Genomic DNA, 12,869 nt, shown 5'->3' with positions numbered 1-12,869 from the left:
CCCGCTGCCAGATTCTATCTTTCCTGCGGCATCTGGTTCAAGCTGCGTCACCATCACGGCTTTCGAGGACAATAGCAATCCATAAAGTGTCCACAACCGATCGGCTATTCAACAAGCGAATACAACCGCGGTCTTCTTAGTTTCTTCAATGCATGTCGGGTTCAAAACGGCTACTTGGATCATAGGCAGACTTCCCCGTCGGTTTTTTATTTCTCTGTTAGGCGTTGAATCAGAACCGGAGGTAAAAGGTCCGCCAGCTTCCCTTCACGACTGTAGCAACCCATATCCATACTTACCTATGTAGTTTCAGAATAAGGAACGGAGCAGGGATAGAGAGAATGTGCACAACAACCCACTTCCACTCCCGAGATTGCGGCCACCACTGGCTCCAGATCGCGGTGGCGTGCTACCCGGGCTTGGGGTTCAACACCTGCGACACCTTTGGCGGCGGGAGGGCGCGCGAGGAGTCGCCTGTCGTCGCCGTCAATACGCCCTGTCCGGCTTGCCTGCGCCCGGGGCTCTACGACAAGAACACGACCCGCATGATCCTCGACATCAAGAATCGATGTCGGTGGGGGCTAGGACCGGACAGGAGGGATTTGGGAGTGGACTGCGGTGTTATGTGATAGGGATGGGTTAACACAGGGAGGAAAGGAGTCGTCGAGTGGAACATCATACGGGTCACGGGATGTTCATGGATGAATTGTAAGGGAAATGGACGAGGATGGAGTTCCAGGGACGGGCAGCTGTCTTCCATCGAACAGCTTCATCACTTGTATTTACGTAGGCGGTTCTGCCTTCTCACCGTGTGGTGAGTGGTCGTAGTTCAACATGTATAATGATCAATCACGTGTTTATTGACTGTCTGGTTTAGTATTGGGGAAAATGGAGAACTTTTGCGCTTCTAGAGCTAATCAACGGTCGTCAATCCGTTCTTACATGGCCCGGCGGCAAATTATTACATCTTCGCCATTATCCGTCCGGTTTGCCCCTCCAAAACCCAAGATTTGTTCGTGCCAATCGGCATACCAAAAAAAAAATGCTGCCCACCCCCGACACCTCGCATGTGGCGTTTGAGCGCGTGTATGAGCCCGCCGAAGATTCGTACCTGTTACTCGACACGCTATCTTCCGAGAGCGAGACGGCATTCTTGAGGAGCCGTTTCGGCGGCGGCAGCAGCACCAATGCCACCACATCAGCCGGAACCATCCCGGCGCCGTTCGTAGTGGAGATCGGACCCGGGTCCGGGGTTGTGATTGGCTTTGTCAACGCCCACGCATCGCACATCTTCGGGACCTCCTCGGTGCTCACCGCGGCCATCGACGTGAACCGCCACGCCTGCACCGCGACGCGGGAAACGGTACGGAAAGCGGCTGCGGATGTCTCCTCCACCACGTCGTCGTCACCTCCTAAGAAAAGCGGCAGCGGCACATTCCTCGGCGCCGTGCAAGGGGACCTCACCGCCCCTCTGCGCTCCGGCTCCGTCGACGTGCTCATCTTCAACCCGCCGTACGTGCCGACGGAAGAACTGCCGCGGCAGCCGATGGCGACGGACATGGTGACGTCGGAGACGGCGCCGACGTTCCAGGACGACTCGTACCTGCTGTCGCTGTCGTACGCGGGCGGCGCCGACGGCATGGAGATCACGGACGTGCTGATCGGGCGGCTGGGCGAGGTGCTCGCGCCGCGCCGGGGGTGCGCCTACGTGCTGCTGTGCGCGCAGAACAAGCCCGAGGCCGTCAAGCAGCGCGTCCGCGGGTTCGGCCCCGATTGGAGGGCTGAGACGGTGGGCTCGAGCGGGAAGCAGGCCGGCTGGGAGAAGCTGCAGATCGTCAGGATCTGGGGGGAGAAGAACAACAAGGACTCATAAAAGCAGTGTCAGGAGGGAACGAAGAGGGCGAAGCAGAATTCTAGCATTGGGTTTGTCAACACAATTTTTAGTTTTATTCTTCCTTCTTTGCTGTCAGTTTGGCGATCCCAACCCTGGAGATGCAAACGGAGAAAAGGTGGAAGCTATACCAGCCGACCCAATCTTACATCAACACGAAGGAGTTTCTTCCGCTCAAGTAACAAACATGTGAAGCCCCCCTAAACGCCATTCATTTGCAAGTTTCAGGGCGCCAAATTCTTTCCCCTGGTGAATAGTCCATTAACGATTTAACATTTACAAGTCCAAGCCTCAAGGTCTGCCCCGGCCCCGGCCCCGACCCCGACCACCTCCACCGCGCATGCCTCTTCCTCGGCCGCCACCGCGGGCGCCGCGGTCTGCGACCTCCTTGCGGGCCTTGTTCTTGGGCTTGACCGAGTCGTCGATGAGCAATGTGTCGAGCGGTAGCGAGTCGGGTAGGATGAAGTAGCGGACGGTCGAGCCGCGGATGTTCATCGTGTCGAGCGAGATGGGGTCCTGGCCCTTGGCCGTCATCTTGACCGTCTTCAGCGCCGTGTTCATCTGGGGCGAGACCGATGTAATGGTGCCGTGTACGATGGTGCCTGAGGAGCAGAAATCGCGTTAGGTTTCATGGGGATGCAGAGATGGCGGAGGCGCTCCGTGCTGTAATGGCGCAAGAGAAGGACTTACCATTCTTGAGCTCAATCGTCACCGTCTCGTTGGCACATTTCATTAAGAATCTGGTGAGTGCATGTCAGCCTTGCGTAGCTTCCCCCCCTTTGGAAAGTATTGCTTTAGCACTCATCGTGCAGGAAGGGGGAGGGCAATGTAGTTCTTACCTAACGAGCTTCATCTTGGCTGATCCTGCTGCTGTGTGGTATGACGCAGGTTGCAAATTGATTGATTCGCGGTTTGCTGGTCGCGTGGAATGGAGGTGTAGTAGCTCTGAGCCTCCCTGCCTGGAAATTTCGCTGGAAAGCACAGTCCATACGACAGAATAGGCACTGTCCTTCTCACGTGACCCCGCCCTTTGTGCAGCGACGGAGTTCGAACTATCAACTTTGCAAGCAGGCCCATTTGAATTCCCAAATCCCCTCCGTTGAATTCGAGCGGCGAAATGGAGTGACTCTATTGGTATCAATAATAGCTTGATCAAAAAAGAGCAAAATACAGAGATTTGTCTTGGTTAGACGTTGCTAGGAAGTCTCGGGGAAGACAAGATGATATGTACAGAGGCCGTCTCAGATTACTCGCATCTGGTATGGTATCGATGGGATAGCTGGTTAGTAGGGGAATAGTTGGTACTTGAGTCATTCGGTAGCTTTAATATTAGGTATAGAAGTAGCCGAAAGAGCGAAGCTATCGAGCTTTGCTAGTTATCCATCATGGTTGAGCATGGTACTTAATGAGCTGCACCGCTTACTGGTGATGAAATCGAAGTATTGTGACTTAGTGATCATGATAACCGGGATATTTAATTTACCGGCGCAGTTCATGCCCAGAACATGGCTTAACGGTAAGATTATATAACAACTAACATGTATGCCATTGCCCAGACTATTTGTCCTTCTCCGTCTCATTCTCCGACACCTTCTCCCACTCGTCTTCGGTGCTGACACCCGATCTCGAGCCGGGTGAAGGTTCAGGCCGCAGCTTCAGCTCCCCCGCCTGCTCCACCACCTCGACCTCCTCGCTCGCCGAGAGCTTGGGCACGAGCGGGCGCACCGGGGTCCCGACCGTCTCGACCTCCGTCTCGTCGCTCTCGTCGGCCGTTTGGCGGGCTATGGTGTCCGCCTTGGCCTTGGCCTCGGCCTCGCGCGCCTGTTCCTTCTTCAGCTCCACCGCGAACCAGTTGATCGACCACCACAGGCCGCCGCAGATGACCGACAGCACGACGAAGTGGATGCTGTGCGTGCCGACAAGGAGGCCGAAGAGCACGAGCTGCAGCGCGGCGAAGGTGGCGTTGGTCGCGATCAGGAGCGTCGGCGTAGTGCCCGGGGTGAAGATGGAGCCCCACAGCTCTTCGATAAAGGACGCCATGTTGCCAGGTCTGGTGAGAGTGTCTATACCCGTAATACGACGGCGGGACAGTCGTCACTGCTGTATGCGACAAGTCCGTAAGTGTTTTGTAGAGTTCGGGAGCTCGAGGCGTTCTGTTTTTCGTTTTCCTTTTGTGTCAGGTAGTTGATGACGTTTCGGTGGAAGAATCCGGGCAAATGATCAAGGACTCGAGTCCCGAAAGAACAAAGAAGCCCTCGTCTGGGAGAACAGCAAGGATTGGAGAGGAGACACTACGGTATTCCGTCCTTCTCTGAGGCCAGGTGTTATCGCGGGCGTGATTTCTTTGGTTAGGCAGTAACGGCGTTTGACAGCAAAAGTGGCAGCATTGAAATGATGCAACCCGATTTCTTTAGTCCCGTCTCGATAACCACGGCGTGTTATTCGTATATTTGATAGCGGGGCAGGGTAGGGCAGGGCAGAGCAGAGGAGACTGGCCGAACTGGTCAACCGTACAAGGACTTGACTTAGAAGGTAGGATGCAGAAAGGCCTTCGGGGGGGGGGGGGGGTTGCTGGCTCTAGGCGATGAGTTCAAAGATAACTTTAGACAAAGAGGAGCGTTCCAAGTAAGAAATATAATATAAACAAGACCCGTAGCGCCGGTGTCCCTTAGAAAGACACAGCCCGGGCAAGAGAGCTACCTGAGCCTACGTCTAGCAGCACATCAGGGCTAGCGGCGGTTTTGGTGGTGGGAATGAGGGGCACACTACATGTACTCTCAGAATCGAGGGTCCTGCAGTTGAGTTCCAGCCATCTTGGCAGCATCCAACTGTCTCCCGTGACAAAACGGCACGTACCATGGGTCTCATGCCCCGTCCCTGATGATGCGCTGTCTCTTTTTATATTTATTTTTTCCATTCACATACATACATGACAGTCCAAAAGACCACGCGACTTGGGTAGTAGTTTGGATCGACCGTGGGCCACTTACATACATGTACATACACCGATACATCTTGATCCATGTTCGCTGGAACGGCCCCTCCACCGTATAAAGTACCCCTTATTAGTCTACCCCGCGTGCTCCCATCTTACATGGGGCATATATTGAACATATTGAACGCAATGACTGCGTCCAGCTGGGTTGTATCGAGGGAGGTACGTACGTCCGTACTAATACTATAACATGTGTGTACGCGTTAATCAAATCAAAATATACGTCAGGCGAGGAACTGCCTACAAAGCTTATCTGCATACCTAGGCGGGCATTTAGCTTGTCTGCTCCGTGGGATAGACAAACCCCAGTGTTCAGGGCACCCAGAGCACCCAGTGACTGAAGGAACTTAATGCCTTTGCTTAAATGCTCTCCATTAGGAGCAGAAGGTGAGCTTATATTTCTGCCCAAGGACAGGTACACATGCTTTTCCTGTCAGTACGTACAAATCTATTTCTCCCGAGTTGCCCTAATCATTTGAGAAGCTTACTATCCCTTCGTCTTCGCCTGCCCTCCTTTTGGTTTGGTTTTGGCTAGCAGGGTTATTGAAGCCCGTGCGACACTTCCGGCGACATCGCATATCGCAGTCGCTACCAGCGATATCTGGCCTGCAGAGCCTCATCCTATCTTCTGTCACCTTCCATCTACCTTGCCAATACATCTATTTAATTCACAGTACGCTTGACGCGGTTCAGGAAAGGCTACAGTACTCTTGCGCATACCTACTAGGTATCAGAGCCGATAATACGTATATCCGACTTGCATTCGTAGTCGCGCAAAGACACCCGCGCTCAACAAACTTACGAGACCAACACTCTTCTACCAGCCACCGTACTGAGCAAACACCGCCCCAAGGGACCCGTTGCCATTTATCGCCGGACTCGCGAGCGCACTACACACCAGAGCCTGCAACATGCAGCTCGGCGAGTCCCTGCCACAGAGTGTCGAAATATAGGAAGCCTTCCCGCTGGCTCACGTCATGATGAATAGCGCAGCTTTCGGCTCACCGGAGCCCCAGGTGGCCAAGCAAGTGCACTCCGAGATGGACAACATGGCTACATCTTCCGAACCGTCCAAATCCCAGATAATCGTCCACGAGCAGCCAATACCGTCCATTGCTAGGCTGTTGAAGGAGAAGAAGCCCGAGTGGGAAGCCGTGCAAACGAAGAAAAGACCGCTGTATCTCCTGGATTTACCCGTCGATATTCTCGGTCTGATCGTCAAGGAGGTAAGCAGGTGACACTGGCTACAATGCCCTCGCCACATTCTAATGCTTGATTGTCTACTTAGATAACACACACCAATGATCTTACATCGCTCGCTCTCACATGCTCTACGCTCTACAATCTGTCCGTCCCGCATATCTATGCGCGCTTTGATATAGTTTGGCCCGACTCTACGATGCCTAGCAGCGAGTCGAAAGGGGTGGATGCGCTCACGTATGGACTGTCGACGCTATGCCTCGGAAGCAAGTTTGCCCAGAGATCAAGATGGACCAAGGCCAGGAAACTGGACACTATGGGGACCTCGCAGAGGCTGATCGATAACCAATATGCCAAATACACCCGGAAATTCTCATTGGGAAATGGCCCCAAGGACTGGGTCGCCGAGTACAACATAACGAAAGAAAGTGGGAAGATGCTGGGTACCCTGGTCGCTCTGGCTGTCAATAAGATGGCGAACCTGGAGACGTTCGTGTGGGATATGCCTACAGGAGTGCTGTCCGATGTCTTCATGGCTCTTGCTTCCACCCAAGACTATGAGCCTGATGGAAAACATAAGCTACAGAAGGTCTGGATTCGTTGGCATGACAATATGGCCATCACAGGCGCCAATTCGCCCTTGTCAACACCCCCTGCTCCGCCGGTTGCGCCCATGGCAATCCCTACGGTCCCGGCCCTTAGCCCGGTGTCCGCTATGACTGCGATGCCGTCGGCTGGTCGGTCGCCGCGGTATGCCGATAGCCACGTAGAGTATCCAACATTCAGTGTGCTCCCGTCGCTTAAGAGTCTAACGGTGCTTGATATCGACGAGCTTGCATATTTGGACGAGATGTCAGAGCTGATTGAACGGTCGCAAAGCACGCTTCGGGAACTCCGAGTGGGGATATCGCAGAAGGCCCTCGGGCAGGACTTTGCTAATATCTGGGAGGGGGACAACTTACACCAAGTCGACTTTAATGCGAGATGGCCTGGCGAGAGTGCGATTCCGGAAAAGAGACTCGGGGGTGTGCTCGGGGTTCTAGTGGGCAGAATCTTTGAGATCCGTCGTAAGGGCGTACCTCGATCGAAGCAGAGGGTTACGCAGGAAGAGACGCTTGCAGCAGCCCCAAATACGGCTACTGACGGCGGTGCTGTCCAAGACCCTACTCAACAAGACAAACAAAGCGCATTACCAAGACGCCCGCTCGATCCAAATTCCGGCCATGGTGACACTATACCAAACAACTCTCACGAAGGGCGGAAGCGGTTGGATGGCAAGTTGACCCTGGAGACTCTGGAGCTGGAACGAGTGTCGCTGGCCATGCAGGTGTGTTGTAAAGCATTCGACTGGTCTCTCCTTAAGAATCTGACCGTTCTGGACTGTAACCAACATGAGACCCTTTGGAAAATGCTCAAGCGGCGTTTTCAACCAACACAAGTTCTTCCCGGCTCTCCCCCAGGAACGCCACTGCAATACCATATGGCCTTGAAAAGGATCCACACTGACCTGGCGAGTCCCGCCCTGATCAAGTTTGTTAAGGAGACTCTGGCGCCGAATTCGCTCGAGGTGTTCTTCTTGCAGGATCGTCGACGGTCCACAACACCACCGCGTGTGACTGTGGAGCAGGTATTCAATGGCGCGTTGAAGCGGCATCGTGGAAGCTTGAAGAAGCTACTTCTTGACAGTTCAGATAAGCTCGGTACTGAATCAAAGGGCACCCGTTGGCGGCATTGGGTTCTTCCGGGCGACATCGTAACCTACATCACCAGTGGTCGTATGCCGAACCTCAAAGAACTAGCTGTGGCCATTAACTACAGGGACTGGGTAAGTTGCATTCATATTGTATTTGGCTTCTTGCGGTATTAGAGGTGCCGCCGTGAAGAGCCCAGACAAAGATGTTGAGTAGCTGACAGAACGATAGCACCGCTTCCTCCAAAGGCTCCCCAATATACCACAGTTACGATCTCTGTATATTCAACACATGCAAGATCCGTTTGACGGAGGGTTCGAGCCTAGGGAGCTGGCTTTACAGCTTGTCGATATCGTCACCCTGCGCCCGGAAGTTCAACTGTGCTATATCGGCATTGCTGGCAAATGTTTTGAGATACTCGAGGCCTCGAGAAGTACTTCTTCGACCCACCAAGGTTCACACGCCCATGGACCCCACCAACATCACAACCACAATACCGCAGGGAACATAACGGCCGCAGATGTTGACGAGGAAGACGAGGACGAGCATAGCGACGGCGACACCGAGGACGAGAACGATGACGGCGATGATGCAGGCGGCGGCGGCGGCAACGTAATTACCGATGCAGTTACCGATGACGAGGACGGTGACGACTCGTCGGACGATTCGGTCGACGAGGGGGCCGACTCGGATACGGACTCGATGTTCCAGGAGCCTGGTCAAGGCCAGTCCCATCTGCGGCTACGCGAAATACTGTTTTATGACGATAAGGTCGCCATATTCAAGGCAAGGCACGTACGCCTCTAATGCCCATCACAAATCGATACCGACCGTGCCGGCATCGGGGTTGGCTATCGCGCGAAGAGAAAAAGTCACAAACGCAGGGGTCTTTTTACGGTGGCATGGGAGTTCTACATAGTTTTAAGTGATCCAGACACTTTCACATACCAGGATATCATCATCCGTGGATGGGTGTCTTCTTTTTCTCGCTTAAAAAGCCGGCGTTATGGTATGGTTCACTTGGGGGGAAAGGGTGAATTCTTGGATGGGACCTGATATGTATTACCCCCAAAGCCGGTTCAGCGACAAGCATATGGGCAGAAGCCGGGAAACGGACAGTATGTATAAGTGTGTGTGCGTGTGTGAATACCGAAACCCGCGGAGAAAATTAGTTTTCTGCCATATGTGTAGGTAGAGAGAGCTCGTGGGTGGGCACATGTACGAGACAAATCTAGACAATGCTCACGTTGTATTTAGTATTTCTTCTACGTATGATATATGTCATGAGATAGACACCACTGCCTCGCTCAGGGCTATCAGGGCTATCGATGTGAAGGTGGACTCGGCTATGGCTTTCCCTCCCATGATCTCGACTCTCTCGCATCGGCATCGCTCAGGGACAATCCTACCTAGCCTGTACCTTCATGTATCCCAACGGCATCTCTTCAAGGCCTTGTCTTTGGTTTCATTGCCCAGAAGTACAGTTATCACCGTCTAGTACCTGGGTTCTTCCCTCTATTCTTGCCATCTGATATGCTGGGGGAAAGGGGTCAAGGAGGGACAAGGGCGATGAATCATGCTTGCCTACCTGCCCCTTTCTATCTAGTTACTCCATTGCCATCATTGCATTTGGATTCGAGCCCTCCTAGGTAGGAGATGAACAGAGAGGCATGTATGCAACTGATCAGAATCTACCTCTTTTGACACAGAGGCCTTCCCCATACCATCCGCTATCTCCACAGGGGCATTTCTAAACGAGGGAAGCCAGGGCGAGATGCGCCCCATACAATGATAGGGTGGTAAGAGCTCCATCTCCTCAGATCGGCATCTCCAGACCCTACCCTATGCAAAGTGCTTTCTTAGACATGTAACTTTAATGAGCCCAGTGTTCTACTTTCCACTCCAGACACACCCGGCCGGGCAGACTCTGTTTTGGGCATTTGGTGCAGAATGATGCTTCCCGTGGGGGTAAACAGGTATGCTGTGCCGCAGACCGTTTGGTTTTGTTTGGTGGTCTAGGTCGAGAGAAAGTGAAAGAGGTTCACCAAGTAATCGTGAGTACTCGCTGTGCCCCATCCTCGTCGTCGTCGTCCCTGTCTAATAAAAGAAGCAACAGGGTTCTGCTGAACCGCAGCCAAATTGGCTGAGTGATGCGTCCTCTCCATTAACGTACGAGTTGATATTGCGCCGTACAGCGAATTGATCCGGGCGACGAAGCTAGACAACGGAAGACAGGAACCAGGCCATACAATGGGACTGGTATGGAGTCGCTCTAGTCGTCTGTGCCGTCGACTGTGCCGCCGCAAACGTGGCACACCACCCTCTCTCTCTGCCTCCGTCTCTCCTCCATCCAGCTCCACTCCTCGTCGTCACATCGTGCCCGCCTTCTTGTTCAACGACTGCGATAGCGCCTATTTGAGATAAGAGGCAGGTAGGGGGGGGGGGGTGTTCACATAGCCAGAGCCCACCCCTCCCTGCCTCCTTTCACTCTCCACGGCTATTTTGTTTACTGCGCCGCTCCTGCTTGCCCTAGTTTCGCGGCTTTCGCTGTAGAAATCATCGAAGCGAGCTTGCTTTCGGCGGGTCGCGCCGATGTCCTCATGGCCGTACGGCGCATCTTCCTCCCATGGCTATTTTCCTTTGATGTACGCAGTATGCAGTCCACTCTGGAGTAATGATGGATAATATGATATCCAGAAAGGTATAAGCGAGACGGTTAAGGCACCAAATGGTCATTTGCCAATGGGGTTTGGGTGGGAAGGTGGTCATATCCAGAGTGGCTTCCTGCCGCGAAAGGAAGTCCTCCCACGGCGTAAATATTCAGTAAGACTTGGCGGACTACTCACTTGTCGTACCACCTGAGTTGTAGGAGCCGTTCAGTGGTCTGTCAAATTTGGGTTGAATGGTGCCATTGGTATAGTTAGTTTCTATCGTAGCAGCTGACGTTTATGCTACAGCTCTCCCTTGGCGTTGACATTCTACTGCTGGGCTGGAGAATCCACAGGTCCGTGACCATGGCACTGGGTTGCCGATGGCGGGGAATAAGCTGATGGCGGAGCTCGGAGTATCCCTGGCTGTGGATGGGCAAGTAGGAGTGGTAGGAGTAGGAAGTCAGCACTCAATCAAGCCTCAGTAGAACGCCCATCGCGACTACTCAGATATGACATCGGTATCCGTGTTGCCGTTAAAGAGATTTGCCTTGACAAACACCCATGCGTACGGTGAGGCTTATAGGACCTGGTGGTCCCTTGCACAGCACTCAAGTATTCCTCCCCTCCCACGACCGCGTCAGAATTCCATGGCCGCAAGTCCTGAATTTCGGACTTCAGCCATGCCACTGCACCTACTCCTGGTCCTGAAGGCGATTTCGCTCCGCAGCGAACTTATTCCTGATTGGTGCTTCCCAATGCGAGTAGGTGGTTTCCCTTGGGGAGCCGTTCAGTCCGAACCGGCCGACTGATCTTGGCCCCCTGAAGTATGTTCGTGCTGGTCTACGTACCATGTTGGAGTAACCTAGAGCCCAGGGTATTAAAAGGTCGGCATGTACTGTCTACAGTGTCCATCGTCATTCACAGCATGCCATGGTAGCCTGGGTAGCCCGCCCTGCTCCCTACTGCCATAATGTAACAAACTGAAAGCAAGTCCCTTAGCTTGTGCTGACAGATAGGATACATCATGCAAGCCGGGCTGAACCAAGTAAACCTGCGCAAACGTGGGATGGTCAAATAGCCAGGGGCGGAGTACTCCGTGTCTGCGACCCTGAAGCTTTCTGCTAGGACTTTCCGGCCATGGCTGAAGATGGACTAGGGAAAGTTGATAGCCAGTGGCACAGAAAGATTGAAGCCGTAACTGTCTCCTCTCATCGCCTCGCACTTTTATTGCTCCAGGGATGGATCATCTTCCGCGGCGAATGGCCATCTAAAGTGACTGGGACATCTTTGTCGAGTGCGCCACAGTCTAATTCTGCAGGAGTGTCGATATACTGCATGGCCTTGAAACTGAACAACATCGCGCTACTCTGATGTGCTGGCGAAATCTTCAGCACCTTATCGTACATGATGAGCCTGCCTGATTTGTCAAGGGGAAGATGAGAAGGGATTAGGCCTGCGGCGGCAGCTGCGCATAACAGGGGACGAAACGTCGAGATTATTTGACCATGGACGAAAAGGGAATGCGAAGCAGTATCTGTTGCCCCGACCGAGTTAGCGCCCACGTGGATTGATATATAGATGACACTCCCAGGAGATGGGAAGGATGATAATCCTAGAGAAGATGGGATGCTATACCAAGCTTCCGCACGAGTTCCAATGCGATCCGGTTGGACAGGCAGCCAAGCGAGTCGACAAGGTTGACGATTCGAAGGTACAGATGTAAGCCTCCCCCTGCAGGATGATGCAGGTTAACCGTTTTCTGCTCGCCCCCCTCCAACCAAGCAATAGTATGCCCTATCCACGCTTGGACCGGCCAGGCCTACGCGCGACCATGCATGGCTGATGCGAGGGTAAAGCAGCAACCAGTTCATCATCGTCAGACTGTGCTGAGATCCGGCAAGCGGGTTTGTATGTACATCGATCAAGAAAGGAGGGCGGACGCTCGTCGCACGAGAACCCCCAGCACAACCAACATCTAGATTTGCGTACCTTTATGCTCGTGAGTACCGGCCAGCTGCACTAATCACAACAATGAATCCTTCCCGCCCGCCACCCACGCAAAGCGATGGCATGCCTCGATGGTGTATTTTCGGCTGGTGTACAGAGGATGATGGCCTAGGACGATACTTTCACATTGGAACATCATTCCGGCCCATCCTGTGAAGTGAGCAAGGTTCTGCGAAGACCGCTCCTCCCATGAGGGCTACCAGAATCGCTTTAACCCTTTCTGTCCAAACCTGGTGAAGGCGCCATAAGCGGCATCGTCAAGTCTGCCGTTATTATTAATGGTACGGGGGAATGACGGGAACGAGTTGCCCTAGCAGCCCACCCATTAAGCACCCCACGCAGCCAGCCACGAGGCATCCTTTTCTTCTTCTCATCCCGCTGTCTATTTTTGTCCCAAGGCACAACGACGATCGCCGTATTACTCACTAATTATCGCG

General features: G+C 53.4%; 5 protein-coding genes across 5 annotated transcripts; 3 read left to right on the top strand and 2 right to left on the bottom strand.

The window, feature by feature from the left end:
- Positions 1–338: 338 nt before the first annotated feature.
- On the top strand, positions 339–626 carry PG994_011203 (uncharacterized protein; the record flags this gene model as incomplete). Its single annotated transcript, XM_066862612.1, has 1 exon — positions 339–626. The coding sequence occupies one exon, from the start codon at positions 339–341 to the stop codon at positions 624–626; it is 288 nt and encodes a 95-aa protein (XP_066711722.1).
- A 413-nt stretch (positions 627–1,039) lies between these two features.
- On the top strand, positions 1,040–1,870 carry PG994_011202 (uncharacterized protein; the record flags this gene model as incomplete). Its single annotated transcript, XM_066862611.1, has 1 exon — positions 1,040–1,870. The coding sequence occupies one exon, from the start codon at positions 1,040–1,042 to the stop codon at positions 1,868–1,870; it is 831 nt and encodes a 276-aa protein (XP_066711721.1).
- A 309-nt stretch (positions 1,871–2,179) lies between these two features.
- On the bottom strand, positions 2,180–2,741 carry PG994_011201 (Sm-like ribonucleoprotein; the record flags this gene model as incomplete). Its single annotated transcript, XM_066862610.1, has 3 exons — positions 2,180–2,490; positions 2,579–2,628; positions 2,728–2,741. The coding sequence occupies 3 exons, from the start codon at positions 2,739–2,741 to the stop codon at positions 2,180–2,182; spliced, it is 375 nt and encodes a 124-aa protein (XP_066711720.1).
- A 704-nt stretch (positions 2,742–3,445) lies between these two features.
- PG994_011200 (uncharacterized protein) lies at positions 3,446–3,928 on the bottom strand (the record flags this gene model as incomplete). The annotated part of the gene is made up of 1 exon (XM_066862609.1): positions 3,446–3,928. The coding sequence occupies one exon, from the start codon at positions 3,926–3,928 to the stop codon at positions 3,446–3,448; it is 483 nt and encodes a 160-aa protein (XP_066711719.1).
- A 1,935-nt stretch (positions 3,929–5,863) lies between these two features.
- Positions 5,864–8,581, top strand: PG994_011199 (F-box domain-containing protein; the record flags this gene model as incomplete). Its single annotated transcript, XM_066862608.1, has 3 exons — positions 5,864–6,109; positions 6,172–7,908; positions 8,006–8,581. 3 exons carry the CDS (start codon positions 5,864–5,866, stop codon positions 8,579–8,581), a joined length of 2,559 nt encoding a protein of 852 aa, XP_066711718.1.
- Between the last annotated feature and the right edge of the window lie 4,288 nt (positions 8,582–12,869).

This window comes from Apiospora phragmitis, assembly GCF_038363925.1.
Source record: "Apiospora phragmitis strain CBS 135458 chromosome Unknown utg000010l:1.0-9815664.0:1.0-9183399.0, whole genome shotgun sequence".
Lineage (NCBI taxonomy): Eukaryota > Fungi > Ascomycota > Sordariomycetes > Amphisphaeriales > Apiosporaceae > Apiospora > Apiospora phragmitis.
Note: the sequence above shows the minus strand (reverse complement) of the source record. Positions and strands in the feature narration are given on the sequence as shown.